This window comes from Protomyctophum bolini (genome assembly GCF_963924005.1).
Source record: "Protomyctophum bolini genome assembly, chromosome: 24".
Taxonomy (NCBI): Eukaryota; Metazoa; Chordata; class Actinopteri; order Myctophiformes; family Myctophidae; genus Protomyctophum; species Protomyctophum bolini.
In genome coordinates this window covers 28357633-28375876 of record NC_137885.1, presented here as the reverse complement: position 1 = coordinate 28375876, position 18244 = coordinate 28357633, and the positions used below count along the sequence as shown (strand labels likewise).

Genomic DNA, 18244 nt, shown 5'->3' with positions numbered 1-18244 from the left:
GAGTTAGATTAAGTTTGATTTTACAATGTATTGGGGTCCCAGAGATAGAAATGCCAATAAATAGGGGGTCATATAGCCAATTCAGGTCAAGGCCCTGTAAAGCTGTAAAAGTCTCCTCTTCCTTGGCACATATTTTCAAATGGGGGTCTGCAGGCTAATTAGTATCATTTTGGGGGTCCTTGACTTGACATGAAAAAAGTTTGGGAACCACTGGTAGGCCTATAGAAGATAGATCTCTGATCTCCACCATTGCGGCTCGGCCCCCGTCGTTCATCCCCGGCCAGCGCTCGGCTCCTCCCCGTACGTCGTGCATCTCCGCCGGCACTCGGGCCCCGCTCGGGGAGCAAGCCCAGCCAGATCAGGGCAGGCTGATGATTTTGTCGTCGACGTCTATCCCTCCTCGTCCTCCTCTCCGTGTTGTTGTTCTCGGTGACGCGACGGAGGTGTAGCCTGACGCGGTCTCTTACGTGTCGGCCTGAATAAAAGTGGAGCTCCGGAGGAGACCCGGCCGGGAGTGACGAAGCGAGTCCGTGTCGGTAAGAGGATACACGCCATCGTCCCATCCCCATGTTTTTTTGCTAAAAGAGAAAGCTGATCGCAATGAGTTGGTAGAAGACTAGCACAAAAATATCCAGCACAAAGAAGCTATCATGGCGGCCCCGGTGTTGCAGACAACACACATAAATGAGTCAGTGGGTCTTTGCAACGAGACTGAGACTTAAAAAAAATGTAATTATAATAAATAATATGGGAGTTGAAACGTATTCCTTTGCCCCTTAATTAAAAACAAATATGAATCGTAAATTGAAAGACATTATGTACTTGTTTTGGTAGCTTTATTATAACTCTTGTAAACTTTTTTTTTTTGGGAAACATATTCAAACGTCAACCTGCTGCCCGGACAGTGAAAGTGGGTCTTCTCCTGTTATAGTTTACGGGGGAAATAGCAGATATACAAGCCCACAGCGCGTCCCGTCCGCGATGCGCTGCGAGCTTGTAGATCTGCTATTTTCACGGCGCCGTGCTGTCGTACGACGAAGTATAGTATCCAGACATTTCCCTCCATGCCGTTTATACTTCGTGATACGACCGTGTCGATCGCAAAAAAGTAAAGAAAACCCATTGTATATATGGTAACCTTTTTTTTTTTTTTTTTTAATAAAAGCTTTCAATGAAATGCAATGTCCTCCTCGACACTTAATTGTTTCAGTTGCAAACTATAGGCTCCTTCTGTTGTTTATTTACACATTTCGTCGTCCTACCCCCAGTTAAAAGTATTACGTCATTCGACAGACATTTTTCCCATTTAAAAAAATACGTCATGTTATTCGTTTTAGTATTTGTCATCTGTAGTTTATATTTATAATATATACGACCACACACACAGACCGCGTTGACATGATACATTCACCATGAATAAAGTGTTTTGGATGTTTTGTCCGAGTTAAATAAACGTTATTTCTAAATGTTTGTGTGCCGTGTCGTACCGTACCCCCCTACTGCTAAGCTAACTAGCCTCAGTTTGTTAGCGTCCCTGGAATGTAATGATTTAGTTAGCCGTAGCTTATCTTGCTTGCTGCTGCAGTGGTTCCAAAAGTGGGGTCCGGGGGACCCCCAGGGGTCCTTGAGAGAGTTCCAGGGGGTCCCCAGCTAAATGATAGTTTGGAACTAAATGGACCCCTATGGGGTAACTCTGACTGTAACAAGCATTTGTAGTTTTGTACACTCAGAGTTAAACTAACTGCGATATAAATTGGGGTCTCAGAGATAGAAATTCCATTAAATGGGCTAATAAGCATGTCAAACTGAGGGTCTGGCATTTATTTTCAAATGGGGGGTCCGCGGCCTAATACATGTCGATGTGGGGGTCCTTGACATGAACACGTTTGGGAACCACTGTCCTACTGTACTGTGTAGATTTCGCTATCTGTTGTAGCTAGCATGCTGTGCTACTTGGCAGTGGCAGTAGCATGCATTCCTACTGTACATGGGCATGGAGTTAGCTTGTCATAGCTGGCTTTCGCTTGCTGCTGTAGCAGGCCTACTATACGGATTTAGTGGGACATATATAGCATTAGCATGCATGCTTGTCATAGTTAGCATTAGCTTGCTGCTGTGGCCAGAATAAGTTCTAAACAAGCTCAAAGATTTCAAAAGCTGCATAATAAATATTTAGTCTTTTTAAAGCTCATTGCGAGGCATTTTGTCTTGACTCTTTGCTTGATTTGGCTACTGTTAAGGTAGCATTTAGCTCTTCCCTCAGAAATGGTGTGATACTAAGCCATAATACTTTATAAATGGGCTATTGTTGTTAGCTTGTTGAGCAAAGCCACACCCTCCTATTATTTCGTAGACACAGGGGGCTTGATGCTTTAACCATTAATACAAGTTCATGCTGCTTTAATGCAATGGTTGGCAGATAGGGGCCGTGGCCCCCTATCTAAAAATATGTTGTGACCCATACAAGATTGGTGTTAAAATATCTATATATTTCTAAATGGATCAACAAGCTCACAGCATGTCGCATCGTGAGCTTTTATACCGGCTATTTTCAAATAGCTGGTGTATAGCTGGTATACATAACAGGTTTTGTTTTTGCTGGGGACCCACACTGGAACCCTGGGACCCCTCACACGGGTCCCTGGGGGATCCCCACGTTTACAATCACTGATTGAATAACTTCGCCTCACCAGGCTTTCCACCTCGGAGGAAAGCTTGGTCTCTGTTACAAAAGTGACGTGTGAACTGTGAACCAGTCTGGAGCGGATGATATCGTTACGTCATGTTGTAGTATTGTTTTGTAGTCATCAGGCAGGAACAATCAAATGGAACTTCCTTTTCCCTCACACCGGAAGAATAACAATAAAAGCTCTCGTAGCCTGTTGCTTTTATTGAGAAAACTCGGTTTGAGGGAAAAGAAAGTTCTGATTGAATGTTCCTGCCTGACGACTACAAAACAATACTACAACATGACGTCGCTCCCGACCCGATCATAAACCCGAAATGGAATGCTGCCCACAGCTACTGATGGAATGCGTGTTCACAATTCTATAAGCACACACACTTATTACAAAGTGTCCTATACTCTTTCTAGATATTTAAATGACCATGGAGGCGGGTGCCGAAGCCCAACAAAATAGTGAAGAGGTGGTCTCTGAGTCTGACGCCCAGCAGATTGCCACACAGATTGCACAGGTACACACTTGCTGCATTTACATATTTATAACCTAAACAAATGTAAAGGACAAAATATTCAACAAATTAATTCCAACGAGGAACACAAATATTGTGAGAGCAGTGGCTGCCAACGAGGAGCACCAAATATTGTGAGAGCAGAAGCTGCCAGGCCCAAATTATATGTCTCTGTGGGATACCTAGGAATGGGTTTCCTGAGGTTGTGGTAAAAAAAGAGTGTCATCATAGCGCCTGGCGGCTTAAAAGCGCTTCTTTCGCTGGTGTCATGAGCGGGTTGAAAATCCACCGCCTTTCGTAAATGCATTACAGTATATGTTTTCCCAAAATGAAATTTCCATTAAAGTAAATCAACACTTACTACACATTGTGTTCGTGGAGTGTGTCATTAATTGTGTTTGGTTGTAGGTGTCTATGGCAGCAGCTCAGATGTCCTCTAGTGGACCAACAGTTACCCTGGTGCAGCTGCCCAACGGGCAAACCGTCCAGGTGCATGGTGTAATCCAGGCCGCACAGCCATCAGTCATCCAGTCCCCACAAGTCCAGACTGTACAGGTGCGGGAGGACAAAAATATATAGTATATTATTGTTCGGGGGAACCTACAGGTGCTGGAAAGTGTTTAAAAATTAATATCAGCACATTTTTTTGTTTAATTGTTGCGATTACTCATTGTGACAAGCTGTTAGAACATAGTGTTAGGTTAGGTGTTTTATTTTCTCCGAAAACTAGTGGCGCATCTGGATGGTACAGGAAATGTTTTTGAATTTGAAAACCTGGTTGGACAAACTCTTGTTGGGCGAATGTCATGTCTCCAAGCTAGACATGACATGATGTTGTGGTTTTTCATTGACCTTGTGCAGATTTCGACTGTTGGTGAGAGTGACGACTCCCAGGAGTCTGTGGACAGTGTGACTGACTGTCAGAAAAGGAGGGAGATCCTGTCCCGACGCCCCTCGTACAGGTACATTTTTTCAATCTGAATTTCAATGACAATAGTAGCTTTACGCGAGATAATAAACGAGGATGCTATTTGTGTTGGTTTACAGGAAGATCCTGAACGACCTATCTTCTGACGCCCCGGCAGTACCTCGTATCGAGGAGGAGAAGTCTGAGGACGATTCGGCCCCTGCCGTCACTACAGTCACCATGCCTACGCCCATCTACCAGACAAGCAGTGGCCAGTACAGTAAGCGACCCGGCCAAACTCCACTCTGTCAGACTGTCAGACGAAATCGGCTTTGTCATTTCTTTTCATTATTTTTTGTCGTTGTCCTGTTGCAGTTGCCATAACCCAGGGTGGAGCCATCCAACTGTCCGGTAATGGCACAGACGGCCTTCAGGCGTTGACCATGACCAACGCTGCTGGGGCACAGCCTGGCACCACTATCCTGCAGTACGCTCAGACAAGTGACGGGCAGCAAATACTGGTACCCAGCAACCAAGTTGTTGTACAAGGTGGGGGGTACTCCTTTTCTATGATATACTGTCGCTACAACACTGCAAAAGATATCTGAAGCAGCTTAAAACAACATTATCTACCCTTTAAAAGGGGTTGTAAAACTTTGGCACAGACTCAGAGACTGGAGAAAATGTATATATTATATATTTAATGGATAATTATGTGCAGGCTAAAAGTGTTTCCCAGTCCCATCGTCCAGAGTGATGATTGCACTGTCAAATATAATACAGGCCATTAGATAGGATTTTATTGGTAGCGGAGAGTCAACAATGCTTGTGAGAGGTCATTTGCACTCACCTTTTACATAAACTTTGTAAATTGACCTAGAAAATCAGGAGGAACGATGCATGGTGAAATTGACTGGAGGGAGAGTTCAACTTGACTGTTTGTTTCCTTCCCATAGCGGCGTCTGGAGATGTCCAGGCGTACCAGATCCGCGCGGCTCCCTCAAACACCACCATGACCATGGCTCAGTCCCCGGGATTGCCCACAGGAGGTGGTACAGAGGAGGTGACGCGAAAAAGGGAGGTGCGCCTCATGAAAAACAGGTGTGTGTCACTGTAGGCAATACAACTAGAGGTTGACACACTTAAAACAACGTTGGTATAATATGTGCTGTTGAATATGTTTTAATATGTTTAATATGTGCTGGTCTGATGTGAGGAGATCACTAACATAGGGTGGCAAAAATGTCATTACGTCACTTGTTAGACTTTATGTATGCTTGATGAAGTGAAATTATAGGAGTCATTTCATAATGTCAACAGAAATACACAAGACAGGGTCTTTTTTGCCACAACTAGTATTGTTCTCCCTACATTTGAACTAGAATTAGAACATTTGGGCTGAAAAGTGTCCCTTTGAAACTCGCATCATCTCATCATGTGTCCAGGAGAAAGTTTGTCTAATTATCTTATTATTATTTTTTTGTCACACAGGGAAGCTGCCCGCGAGTGCCGCAGGAAGAAGAAAGAATACGTCAAGTGTCTTGAGAACCGCGTGGCCGTGCTGGAGAACCAGAACAAAACGCTCATCGAAGAACTGAAAGCCCTCAAAGACTTGTACTGCCACAAATCAGATTAGAAAGGCCACCCACCGCCCGCCTGGCCTTGTGTACAGAGACTCAGAACAGAGCATAAGTACACAACTCTCACTTTTTCTACTGTTTTTTTTTTTTGGTTTGGTTTCTTTTTAAATATACAAGACTAAGTCTAAGTCTTTAAAAATAACCAGGAATAGAGGGAAAAGACAAGATTGCCCCATGTGAATAATTTGAAAGCCTCTGTTGATCATCATTGGCACAGCGGCGTGAAGAACCATCGAGGAGTAAGGGAATTCTTCGCCTAAAGCCTAAACCATGGTTCTTGTGAGGAGATGATGTGAGCCTGAGGTAGGAGCTGAATTTAATTCACTCCACCACTAGGTGTCACTGGTGCCTGAGAACATTATGGCAACATCACCAGCAATGGCGAACCTTATTTCTCACCCCCCATTGCTCACAGCCTATGGAAAAAAAAGTTTGGCCTCCCCATGACTCTAGATCATTTTTGTGAGGTTGTAATTGTAACTGCGCTATTGCATTAATGCCTGTTACCTACTAACACTTTGAACTATAGATCGGCTGTGTCTCAGATGTTTTATCTTTCTGAGCTATGTTTGGTTTGTAATGCGCTTTCTGCTTGCATAATGCCATTTTGGCTTTTTTACGTTAATATTTACCAGCCTTGATAAGATGAGAACAAAAACAAAGCGAAATATTATGTTTTGGTGAAAAATGTTTTTCTTAATGTAGCTTTAAACATTTTAATGGCAGGTGTTTAGAGCTAACACAATTGTGGATTTGATCCACTATGAAACTTGGAAACCATACGAAATGTTGGGCTCTGGCTTGCACACATTTTTGTTTTTAATTTTATATTTATGACTGGAGGGGTATCTTGAATTATGCTTTTGGACTGTGTGACATCAAGGGTTGGGTTCTCAGATGCATTTTTTCCCCCATTCAGCCTTTAGTCTTTGTACACAATGAAAAGTTAACCCATCAGCCACATAGTGGCTAATCAAAATTTGGGGACAAACCATCGCTGAAAATGTGCATTATGCACAAAATTATGCATTGCTGCCTTTTGTGAAAGGCAGAGGTAACACAGAAAATTACTTTTGTGATTGTATTGTTCTGAAGCTGAACGCTGCAGTGCAAAGTCAGTAATGGAATGCTGTGGCAACCTGGAAAGATTACTATGCTAATTATGACTTACATTTATGCAGTGACACATGCACTTTCATGGCATGCCATATACAATCTTAGTTCATTTAATCCCGATTGGACGGCTTCATCTCATGCACCCATGGCAAGATGAGTAGTCTTTAAAGCTCGAAAAAAGGTCTTGTATGCGCATTTCGGCTGTATACTGTAGTCGGACCCCGCCACAGATTTACACTTCGATTTTATGTAGGTCATTTGGGGGAATTGGGAATTACGCAATATCTGTTCACTTCCTAAGCCATCACTATGCATTTGATAAAGCTGTTCAAATGGTTTAGAAGTGCAAGAATTGTGAAAACTTGCCAATACTTTGTTACAGACTTCCAGTACATCTATAAGATACTCTGGAAGTAGTTCTGTAGAATAAAGTGCTGCCGGTAGTTTAATGGTTTTGAATGGCCACCTGACTTGACAGCAGTTAAGATGGATATACATGTAGTTCTGTCCATGACTTAATTACAGAATGCCATATTGTATTATTTTTTTATTATATAATGTCATGGTAGCCTTTAAAAGAAAACTGAAAAACGTTGCGATTTTCATTTGTTTTGTATTCATTGTATCTCTAAATGTCGGCACCACCTTGTATGACAAGAGCAAATCATATTAGAGCTATCTCTATAAATATTACATTTTTTGGCAGCTGTTAATAAATGTGATTCTGGTAATCTTTGTCAGAATATATATATATTTTTAAAGCACTGAGGTATTGCCTCTGCATTAGGGCTGGGCAATATCTTATATCTTATACCTAAACTTAGCATTTTTTTAAACTATTTTGAAAAACATTTTAAAATATTTCAACTAGCCACTCTACATCTACATGTGAGCTTGTAGATCAGCTAGTTGAACTATTTTAAAATGTACAAAATATATATATATTTTTTTTAAATCCTGATTTCTTTCAAAACAATATTTAGATTTTTATTATCGTGAGAACGATGGCTTCCATTATCGCATTGCAACTTTTCAGCAATAGAAAGCCTGTGGTTTCATAGGTTGGGACATTGGGACATGTTCCTTGGAGTGGTTTCACCACTCAAAAATAAAATAAAACAGAAAAGTCTATGGCCATAGGTTTTCTGCTCTGGTAAATAGCCTATTTTAAAGCAATCTGTTATGTCTAGTTTGTCTACCAAATTCATTATGTTTTTGGCATAATTCAGAACTAGATGTTTCACGTTTCAATTCAAATTGTCCAATGTGTGGCCCTTAGCATACTTTAATGAAGTCCCCTGGGAAAGAAATGTTGACCACCCTAGAGTAGAGTCGGTTAGAAAAATAGTCTCTGTTTTTAAAGGTTTTCCAAACAGTCCTCAAAGATCCCTCCTGGAAGGCAGCTTCGTGGCTTTATAGATGTGAATGTCCCTCTGCCTCTCATAGTAGACCTCCTCGACTCCGAAGTGCCGCCTTAGCATGTCCAGGAACTTTGTGTCCCGTTCGTAGCGGATCTTGCACGCCAGCAGCAGCACGGAGGTGTCCGAGCACAGGTGCTGAATTGTGCGCAGCAATGCCGCGAAGGTGTCCTCCAGGTAGACGATGTCTGCCCCCAGCACCAGATCGAACCCCTCGGCCGGGTACCGCGCCAGGTCCTGGCCCCACGTCAGCTCGGACACCACCACCACTGATCCATGGCCATCTGGGGGCACGTTTGCCTTCACGTTGGCGCGGAGGAACTCCAGGGCAGGTCCCCGATCAGTGATGGTCACGTTGGCACCTGGAAGGGAGGGACGTATGAGGGACGTATACATGCTAGCATGTTATGTAAACAGCATAAGTGCATTGTATGTAGTCATAGCACGTCATAGTACATAATGTATATCATAGTAGTATAGATGTATAGCTTATATGTATAGTTTAATTATATATATTCCACTGTTACTTTCTTAGCTTACGCATGTTTCATGATAAATGTTTTTATGTGATGTATTCCCCATGCTTTTTGTTCTTGCTTAATGTAAGTCGCTCTGGATTAAGAGCGTCTGCTAAATGCCTAAATTGTATGCAACTTACATGCCTTCGTGGTGCAACGGATGAGACAGACATATACTGTACATACATGTGCATATGTCATTCACATCACAGACAAACGATGCATGTGTGGTGATAGTTTGTACGTTTGTACGTACTGTACATAGGCCTATATCAGTGATAATTATGTTGATAAAACGATGACGCAAAATGTTCCTTGACCAACGTTTTTCACTGACTAAATAAAAACAGTTATATAACATAACTAAATATACTGACAATTGCGTCAGCAAATAAAAACTAGACAAAAATGTTAAGGATGGACCAGTATAGAAGAGATCCAGCGGAACTAAGACATGTCATTTTATGCTTGGTCGTGTGCAGAAAAATAGTCGATCTACAAGCTAAATCTGCTTGCTACAGATTTAGCTTTAACCCCGCAGGATTAAACATAAACAAATCTATCTACAGCAAAGTGATGTATGCATTAACAGGTTTATCCTCTGTGACTGAGAGGCGAGATAAGCATTGGCACCTATTTTTATATAAAGCCATTGCTGGGATGCTCTCTGACTATATCTGTTGAACAATAGCACGTATCAGACCCGCTCTAGTGATTTTTTAAGGCTCAAGGTTCCTCAGGCTCAGACAGAGTTGGGCAAGACAGCTTTTTCTGTCAATGGCCCAACCTCGTCTTCAAAACTCCTTAAAACTGAGCTCTCTGCCAGCCTTCGGTCAGTTCAAAGGAATGCTCCAGAACATTTTTCACTGTGATTGCTCCTGCTTCAATGTATTTATTTTACTGGTTGTTCTGAATTTAAGTTCCTACTTTATAATGTTGTGTTGATGTATTGTTTTGACTGTTATTTGTGAATTGTAACCTCGGCTACATTGAAAATGAGGGCTTGCCCTCAACTGTATTTCTGAGTATAATGTATAAATAAAGGTGATGATGATGATTTATTTACCCAGCAGAGCTGCCACAATGCCCACCAGTCCGGTGCCAGCTCCAAGTTCAATGGCCGTCTTACCCTTGATCTGGATCTGCCCCAGCTCAAGGTACATACACATAACGACTGCCTGGGGTGAAGGCAAAACATGACACACGATGAAATCAATGCTTGAAATTAATCAAATTAACCCAAACAAGAGAAAGGAGCCTCTTTCAATGCAGCCTTCAATAGCGTTAGTAGTACTATAACGGCATAGTTAATAGTGCTTCATTCTTAAATGTACCGATAGAGGTGCAGGGGAACCTGAGATTGTTTTGTTTTGTTGTCTATATACCACTGTCTATGTAACACTGAGGAGTTTACAGTGCAGAATACAGATTGGAGTTCCAGATAAATGCTATTTAATACAGGTAAATGAGGTGTCAGTGCCCTCAAACATTTTCAAGTTCAAATAAGGTTATTTTTCCAGGGACCCCCAGAGTTGAATATTTGTGTTTGTGTTAAAAGAAGAAAATAGAAAGGGAAAAATGATTGCGGATGTACATGCTATTTTTGAATAGCCAACATAGTTTAGCTGGGGATCCCCTGGAACCCTCCCCTCCCCGGACCCCACTTTCAGAAACAAATGCTATAATGATTGAGAACCACAGAATAATCCTTCCATCCATTTGCTGTGTTGGGTCCTGTTGCGGTAAACACTCACCGCATCCCAGACCACTGCTGCCACCCCGTGCTTCTTCCAGTCCTGGGCGAGGCTGATGTTCTGGTTGACGAAATTAAACTGCGCGGATGAATTGTGCAGTTTGGACAGTGCAGGGACGGCGTGTTCAACGTATGGAACCAAAGCCATACTGTAAACAGTCAAGGATTGATTTGATACTATCTGCTGCCTGCAATGCAATCAATGTTGAAAATACAGCTACAGTAATAACACCGTCTACACAGACAGACACGGGCTGCAACACGTGACACGGTCACGTGACATACCACCAAACAATGGCAAGACTCATCATTATCAGAGCAATAATTTGGACCATACAACCAGAACCACTTGTCCATTTCATAACTTTGATCTTTTGCTTTGTTCCATATAATTGTATCATTGTCGGCATCAATCACACTGATGAATTCACAAAATGCATCTTTTATATATTGTTCATTGTAACTGTCCCAGTAATGGATATTTTCTATTTTCTATTTCTAGTTTTCTATTTCTATTTTCTATTTCTATTTTATTACTTACCTTTCGGCAAATGTATATGTGAACATTATGTAGGTTTATTTGGGTACATATAGATGCATGGTGATATAGTGCCATCTACTGTGCTCTGTGTTTGTGGTCTATCTGGTTCCTGGGGGCCTATTTCACGAATCTTGGATTAACTAATCCAGGATATAGGCCAAAGCCAGGCTTTTTAAATCCTGATCTTTACAGCCTGGTTTATTCCGTTCCACTAAAGCCAAGCGAGGCTCAGAATTGGCGGATTTGGCGAGCCGGGATCAGCAAGCCTGGCTTAATAGACAGTCTGGCTTGTTGTCTCTAGACCCCTTCTGTGGATCAAAGATTTACTGATCCTTCTTCTTCATGGGGTATTAAGGCAGTTTGCATCCTTAATAGTTGCATTACAGCCCCCTTCTGTATATCTCATTGTCTTTACTAATCTATTCAAGACCAACTGATACAAGGACTTAAGCTTCTAAAATAAATACTGCTGCTGTAATTAAAGAGAGAACATACTCTCAATAGTGGATAGACTGAATGATTAACTACCCCAAAAATATAGTTTACATTTTACCACTACTATTAACTTAAAACAGAATTCTTAATATTGTAAGCATAATGATATTGTCGCATTGTGATATTTGGCCATAACTCCCTCCTCTGAGGGAGCTACCTTTGGGGAAGGGGGTTGTTTTCCAGACAGGGGCCAGACTGGTGAGGGTCATAGGTTCATGGGTTAGCATGCCAAAGTTTGTTCTATTGCCATTGAGAATGCATTGGGCGTTTAAGTTACATAACTCCGAAACTACAAAACATTTCAAAGTAAAAAGTTCCAGCATGTGTTTCCACAGTAAGCTGAATTTTACAAAGTGTGAATGGAGTTTCTAGGTGAAAGTGATTTTTTGAAGTGCCACTATCTGCCTATAAATGTCTCAAATTTGAAAGCACTATATTTCTAAAACTATGAAACATTTCAAAGATTCCTTTTCAGGCACACATGTCCACCGTAGGATGAACCTAAATAGGTTTGAATGGGGTTTCTAGGTGTAAGTATGTAGGACTAGTAGTGGGTGAAACGTTACAATATGTTGTAAAACAATGAGTAATGGTAATATTTAGTGGTTTTCACTTTTACAAAGAATAATAATATAATAATTATTCTTAACCGTGCACTTGCACGACAGCAAACCTATTCATGGGGAACATTCACCAAAAGCAGCTGATCTACAAGCTCACAAGCTGTCATGATGTTGTGCAGCCTATATATTTTGGTTATTTGATTTTATATAGTGCTTAAATTAGTCCTTTAATGCAGACCGATACAAATAAGGCAACATAAACCCATAATAATTGAATACATCTGGAAAACATCATTGGTTTGTGATCAGTTTGACTGCTTAATGAACAGTAAAGACATCAGGATTAGGTTAAACCTGGCTGTTAGCCTGGTCCGGAGCAGGCTAAATCCAAAGCATAAGTTCCCATGGTAACTTATGTAGCATCACTTTCATGAAACCGAATCAAGCCTCAACATATCCAGGTTAACTGGTTAAGTTAATCTGGCAAGATCAACCAGCTTTCATGAAACCGGTTAAGCACTGATCCAGGATATATTAAGCCAGGATATGTGTTAAAGCCCGGCTTAATCTCTAATCCAAGTTTCGTGAAATAGGCCCCTGCTGGGCAGGTTGATTTAGGCTCACCTGCTCTAAATCACCTCGCTCTAATCAATTCAATTAAATTCAAAGGGCTTTATTGGCATGAGAAAACATACGTTTACATTGCCAAAGCAGAAAGAACAATACAACAATACAGCAATACAATCAAAACAAAAAATTATGTACTTTGAAGGTCAGAATCTTCAATAGACCTCATTTAAAGCACCTGTGGGTCTTGACCGTCTTGGGCATGTCAGATCAGAACATACAGAGCAGAGCTACAGAGAGGAGCTCTCTCATGTCAGAGTCTGACATGACCTGACTGACTAAGATAAGAGAAATTAATATAATATGAAAGAACTTAACTGAACTCCTAGATAATCTGTGCAGAAGGCGCATACGGTACGTTCCCAATTGTTTTGTTTTTATTGCTATTGTATTTGTTTACATTTCATTGTGTTTGTGTACATATTGTGTTTCTTTATAATAATACGGACATCAGGACTGACAAAGACATTCATATTTCATTGGTTCATTGTATTTAAAAAGTATATTATGTTTTTGTTACAGTTTTTCACGGTTGCCACTTGGGACAAATAAAAAGCCCTCAGTGAAATCAGTTGGAGCGTTGTCATATTTCTGCCACGGATAAAGATGGTTTGGGAGCAGTTATATTCATCATTGAATGAGGCAACAATCTCTTTTCTAGACAGCTTAATCCGTTTAGCTTCTCTCTCCTTCTGCAAATGTAATGGAATGATATTTCTGCATGATATAGTGAACTGCATACAGTGAATAGTATTTCTACAGTGAAGATAATTAACTAGTAATGTCTGTGAGATCGATCGATCGAGCACCCGGCGTAGTCGCACATACTCCATTGAGCCATTCAATACAAAGCCTTGAATCAGAGAAGACGTCTGCGACTCTTGCGTATTGTTTCACATACTATTCTCCCCTGTTCCAGGTAAATATGTGGGAAAACGTTACCCTGTGGATACGTCGTCATAGGAGGCTACTAATTTTATCAGCCTCTCCCCTGTCGTCCTATATAAACCTATTCCTATTGCACTTTGGACTTCTATTTTAGACAAATTTAAGGGGGGAGGAGAGGAGGGCGCGTGTCAGATTAAAATAAAAATCTAATATTCATACATTGAATAAAACACTGTCTGGCGTGCACACAAATGCGAGAATCGATGTCAAAAAGTGTTTTAATGTTAATTTGCCATAATTTTCATTGAGAGAACAAAATATTACATAGAAGATTAGAACGGTTGCTATGACAAAACGAACATACATGATAGAAGTCCTAGTGATGTAACTGTTCCACACCACATATACTGTATATACAGTACATAGCTGGTGTCTCGGTGATGGTGCCCGTAACATTTTAAGGAGTTATTTGTTGAATGAAAGTGAAAGGTGCACATTTGGACTTTCAAGAAAGAGTTGAACTGAACAGAGGAGGCAGCCCTGGCAACGTTCGAGGGGAATGAATGCCCGGCCCTACCTGGGCCCTCATGAAACCCTGTACACTCAAGGCACTGCCCCCGCTGCCACCCTTAGATCTCCATATGTAACAGTATTATATAATTACACAAAAAATGATACAAATAAGTGCTTCTACCTGACTTAATTCTCCATGGTTCATGTGTATAGGAATACATAGTGCATTAGAGGTCACAGCTCCTTTAAGTCTCCCCCTTTTGCCCCCTGTATAAATGTCCTGCCACACCTCCACCTCTTCCTTCTGTACGTCCTTCTGTACGAGGTGGGTGTCTTTGTTGACTTCTCTGTATAACATAATAAGAATTGTACTTGCATTCATCATAATTTCATGTGGTAATAATTCATTGTGGTTAAAACATATTATCTGATTTCTTTGCAGTTTTTCCACGTCGCTTGGTTCAAATAAAAAGCCCTCGTGATATCAGTTGGGACGTCGTCCTATTCCTGCACCAGATGGAGATGGTTTAGGAGCGGTTACACAGACGTCTGTCTGATGAAGAAACCTCATGTCCACTGAGGTGAGAAAATACATGATTGAGTTTGGAGCTCAAGTCCAGTGTGCAGACCTTATTCTCTTTTCTTGCTCCAACATGGCTCATAATAGGTCGCTATGAAATCGTACATTTTTGTCCGTCAGGCAGTCGGTGTATCACTCAAATTCCCCATACCTGGGGAAAGCCCCCATATATGGTGCCCTGCAGGACTAGTGACATCACATGACGTCACATATATACTGTATGTCAGAACCTGTTCTGACATTCCATATCTTGATCCTTCCCCATCCATCCAACCTCTTCGATGTCTCCCTTTTGACTGATACCTGTCCATTTAAACTCTAGACGGGGCCTGTTGACTGATACCTGTCCATTTAAACTCTAGACGGGCCTGTTGACTGATACCTGTCCATTTAAACTCTATAGACGGGCCTGTTGACTTATACCTGTCCATTTAAACTCTAGACGGGGCCTGTTGACTGATACCTGTTCATTTAAACTCTAGACGGGGCCTGTTGACTGATACCTGTCCATTTAAACTCTATAGACGGGCCTGTTGACTGATACCTGTCCATTTAAACTCTAGACGTGGCCTGCCGCAAACTAGAGTTCTCAACAGGCCTGAAAATGAATGCCTGGCCCTACCTGGGCCCTCATGAAACCCTGTACACTCAAAAGGCACTGCCCCCGCTGCCACCCTTAGAACTCCATATGTAACAGTATTATATAATGACACAAAATATGATACAAATAAATAAGTGCTTCTACCTGACTTAATTCTCCATGGTTCATGTGTATAGGAATACATAGTGCATTAGAGGTCACCGCCCCTTTAAGTCTCCCCCTTTTGCCCCCTGTATAAATGTCCTGCCACACCTCCACCTCTTCCTTCTGTTCTTCCGTCTTGGAACGAGGTGGGTGTCTTTGTTGACTTCTCTGTATAACATAAGAAGAATTGTACTTGCAAATTGATTTATACTGTGTTTGTTTAACTCTTTAGAGAGGAGTCTATGCACTACTGAGAGCTAACGTGGAGACGTGTCTGTCGTTGTTCTTTGTCAGGTATGTAACGTTTTATTATTTGTTGTGTTACTGTCGCTCTGGCTTCTGTACTTCCGTCTTGGAACGAGAGAGGAGTCTATGCACTACTGAGAGCTAACGTGGAGACGTGTCTGTTGTTATTCTTTGTCAGAATAAAACGTGGTTTCCAAAGAGAGTTCTGGGTCCGTCTGTCCATTCAACACAACGCAGAGAGAGACAGATTACACCGGTTACACATATACGGAGCTGACCTGTTCTGACATTCCATATGTAGATCTGACCACATCAAACGCTGTACACTCAAGACACGCTCCATATATGGAGCCAGTACAGAATTCATTCATTCATTCAGCTCAGAGACACAGTGTCAGTGACTTTACCGATGGGCAACTGACAAACTGGCAAAGGGCTGGAGTGAAGAGCCATGGTTTCTATCAGCCGGGCTTGATGAGAGAGAGATGACCCCAAAGTGTGTGTAGTTCCACAGGAAGTAGATTATAGCACGTCGCAGCCCAGGAAGCCAGTCACACGCGGCACGCCCATGCCAGACCATATAGGGAAATGAAACACAGCCCATAACACTGCCATTGGATAGCGCTGAACACAACCAACCCGGTCTCATTACTACATCAACCCAATTTGCATAAACGTCACTGTTGTTGTCATTTTGTCACCAGAACTGTAAGAAGAAGCAACAAGGAAGACGTCAACATGTGGAGCTGCCTACCCCGCAGACGCAGACGAAAGGTACGTTTATTTACAAAGCAGACTAACTGAAGACCAGAGCTGAGTTGTTTAAATGTACATTCACATTCACTGTTAGTATAAAGACTGCAGGCTATAGCGCCGATGACCTTACAGGCACACGCAAAGGCTAAACCATACATACGCCATATTTAGCTTCTTTCCAGACCCCCCTAGCGACTGAATTAGTGAAAAGCTTCTGGCGAGAAATCTAGCTACTTTTTCTGGTGAATTGGGGACAAATCGTGTTGACAGGCGCCAGAGATAAAACCCTCATTTTTCTTAATTTTTCTTCTCAGCCTCAAATCCGCTAAATTGGCAAAACTAAAAGTGGTCGGCGCGTCTGTCTCAGTGACTTCCTCGGCTCGGTTATGTGCACAGACTGCCACAGTGCTTCCTCCTTTCTTGCTCTGTCACCACAGTGCTTCCTTCCTCCTTTCTTGCTGGAAGCACTGGCAGCTCAATTTAGTCTGCTAGTAAAAAAAAAAAAGTGGTGCAACTCCCCTCTCTCTCTCTCTCTCTCTCTCTCTCTCTCTCTCTCTCTCTCTCTCTCTCTCTCTCTCTCTCTCTCAGAGACACAGCACTACCCCTCTCTCTGTTTCTGGCGCCCCCTACTGCTATGAATAAGTCACATACTCTTGCTCATTGATGTACACAAACAGACAAACACGTACACACACGGACATTGCAAGCTGGTTGTAGAAGTGGTTGCACCACTTAAAAACCACACTCAAATGCATAAAGTATTAACCTTCTAATTCCTGTATGGATCGGAACAAAATAGCATTCTAAACGTTAGTTGAATTGAGGTATGTTTTTTTTAATTAGAATGCGTTTAAACGTTCAGACCACAGCACAGAGAGTGCCTCAGTGTCGAAAAATGTTTTTCTGGGCTGGCTACATATTTTCCAGCCACTGTTAGCTTCCTAACTTATGTATGATTCATGATGACTATTTATTGTATGTATGATGTATTACCATGCCGTTGTTCTTGCTTACTGTAAATCGCTCTGGACTAAGAGCGTCTGATAAAGGCCTACATTGTAAATTGTAATGGCATTCAATGTTTGTGTTTACACAATGTTTGTGTTTACACAATGTTTGTGTTAACACAAACCCTCAAATCTGGACACATAGGAGTGTGTGTCTCATCTAATCTGTTCTCTTCTATGTTCATCTCCAGCATAAAGCTCCAGGCAGAGCTAAAGGTGAGCTGATAATGTCTTATAAACTGATTAATGTCTCTATGAATAGATGTCTTATGAACTGATTAATGTCTCTATGAATAGATGTTTTATAAACTGATTAATGTCTCTATGAATAGATGTCTTATAAACTGATTAATGTCTCTATGAATAGATGTTTTATAAACTGATTAATGTCTCTATGAATAGATGTCTTATAAACTGATTATTGACTCTATGAATAGATGTCTTATAAACTGATTTAGGCGGATCTATATAAAGGGCCCCTGGGCCACCAACATGCAAAGCCCCTCCCCAAAGCAGAGATGTTTTTTTTTTTTTGTTCTTTACACAGAGCACATCCATAATTATGACATAGAACTGCGACATTCACCTGCATTTCAGCAGTATTGACAGCAAAAAAAAAAGAATACCAAAAAGTCAAATACATTTGAAGAAAAAATAACAATAATTGGTATATAATGGTATATAGGTAAGGCCTAACACTAGTAATACATACTTAAAGGACCATGCAGTCCATGAGGGC

The 18244-nt window shown here is 41.4% G+C and overlaps 2 protein-coding genes across 4 annotated transcripts; one reads left to right on the top strand and one right to left on the bottom strand.

Moving 5' to 3' along the window:
- The first annotated feature begins 420 nt into the window (after positions 1-420).
- LOC308311669 (cyclic AMP-responsive element-binding protein 1-like) lies at positions 421-7456 on the top strand. Of its 3 annotated transcripts, XM_080758457.1 has the most exons (8): positions 438-536; positions 3095-3195; positions 3601-3747; positions 4054-4154; positions 4240-4379; positions 4475-4648; positions 5056-5200; positions 5591-7456. In XM_080758457.1, exons 2-8 carry the CDS (start codon positions 3103-3105, stop codon positions 5733-5735), a joined length of 945 nt encoding a protein of 314 aa, XP_080614583.1. In that variant the 5' UTR covers positions 438-536; positions 3095-3102; the 3' UTR covers positions 5736-7456. The 3 variants fall into 3 exon arrangements, with proteins under 3 accessions (XP_080614584.1, XP_080614585.1, XP_080614583.1); XM_080758458.1 differs by lacking the exon at positions 3095-3195 and having other exon boundaries at positions 421-536; XM_080758459.1 differs by lacking the exons at positions 3095-3195; positions 3601-3747 and having other exon boundaries at positions 435-536.
- A 468-nt stretch (positions 7457-7924) lies between these two features.
- mettl21a (methyltransferase 21A, HSPA lysine) lies at positions 7925-10783 on the bottom strand. Its single transcript, XM_080758460.1, has 3 exons — positions 10546-10783; positions 9858-9969; positions 7925-8635 (listed from the first exon to the last, which is right to left on the bottom strand). Exons 1-3 carry the CDS (start codon positions 10690-10692, stop codon positions 8235-8237), a joined length of 660 nt encoding a protein of 219 aa, XP_080614586.1. The 5' UTR covers positions 10693-10783; the 3' UTR covers positions 7925-8234.
- Between the last annotated feature and the right edge of the window lie 7461 nt (positions 10784-18244).

Bases quoted from the DNA above. Each gene is read 5' to 3' on its own strand.
- LOC308311669 (XM_080758457.1), top strand. From the start codon at position 3,103: ATGACCATGGAGGCGGGTGCCGAAGCCCAACAAAATAGTGAAGAGGTG. The intron at 3,748-4,053 runs GTGCGGGAGGAC...GACCTTGTGCAG, and splicing joins CACAAGTCCAGACTGTACAG to ATTTCGACTGTTGGTGAGAG. The intron at 4,155-4,239 runs GTACATTTTTTC...GTTGGTTTACAG, and splicing joins TCCCGACGCCCCTCGTACAG to GAAGATCCTGAACGACCTAT.
- mettl21a (XM_080758460.1), bottom strand. From the start codon at position 10,692: ATGGCTTTGGTTCCATACGTTGAACACGCCGTCCCTGCACTGTCCAAA. The intron at 9,970-10,545 runs GTGAGTGTTTAC...CCTTCACCCCAG, and splicing joins CAGCAGTGGTCTGGGATGCG to GCAGTCGTTATGTGTATGTA. The intron at 8,636-9,857 runs GTAAATAAATCA...CCTCCCTTCCAG, and splicing joins CATTGTGGCAGCTCTGCTGG to GTGCCAACGTGACCATCACT.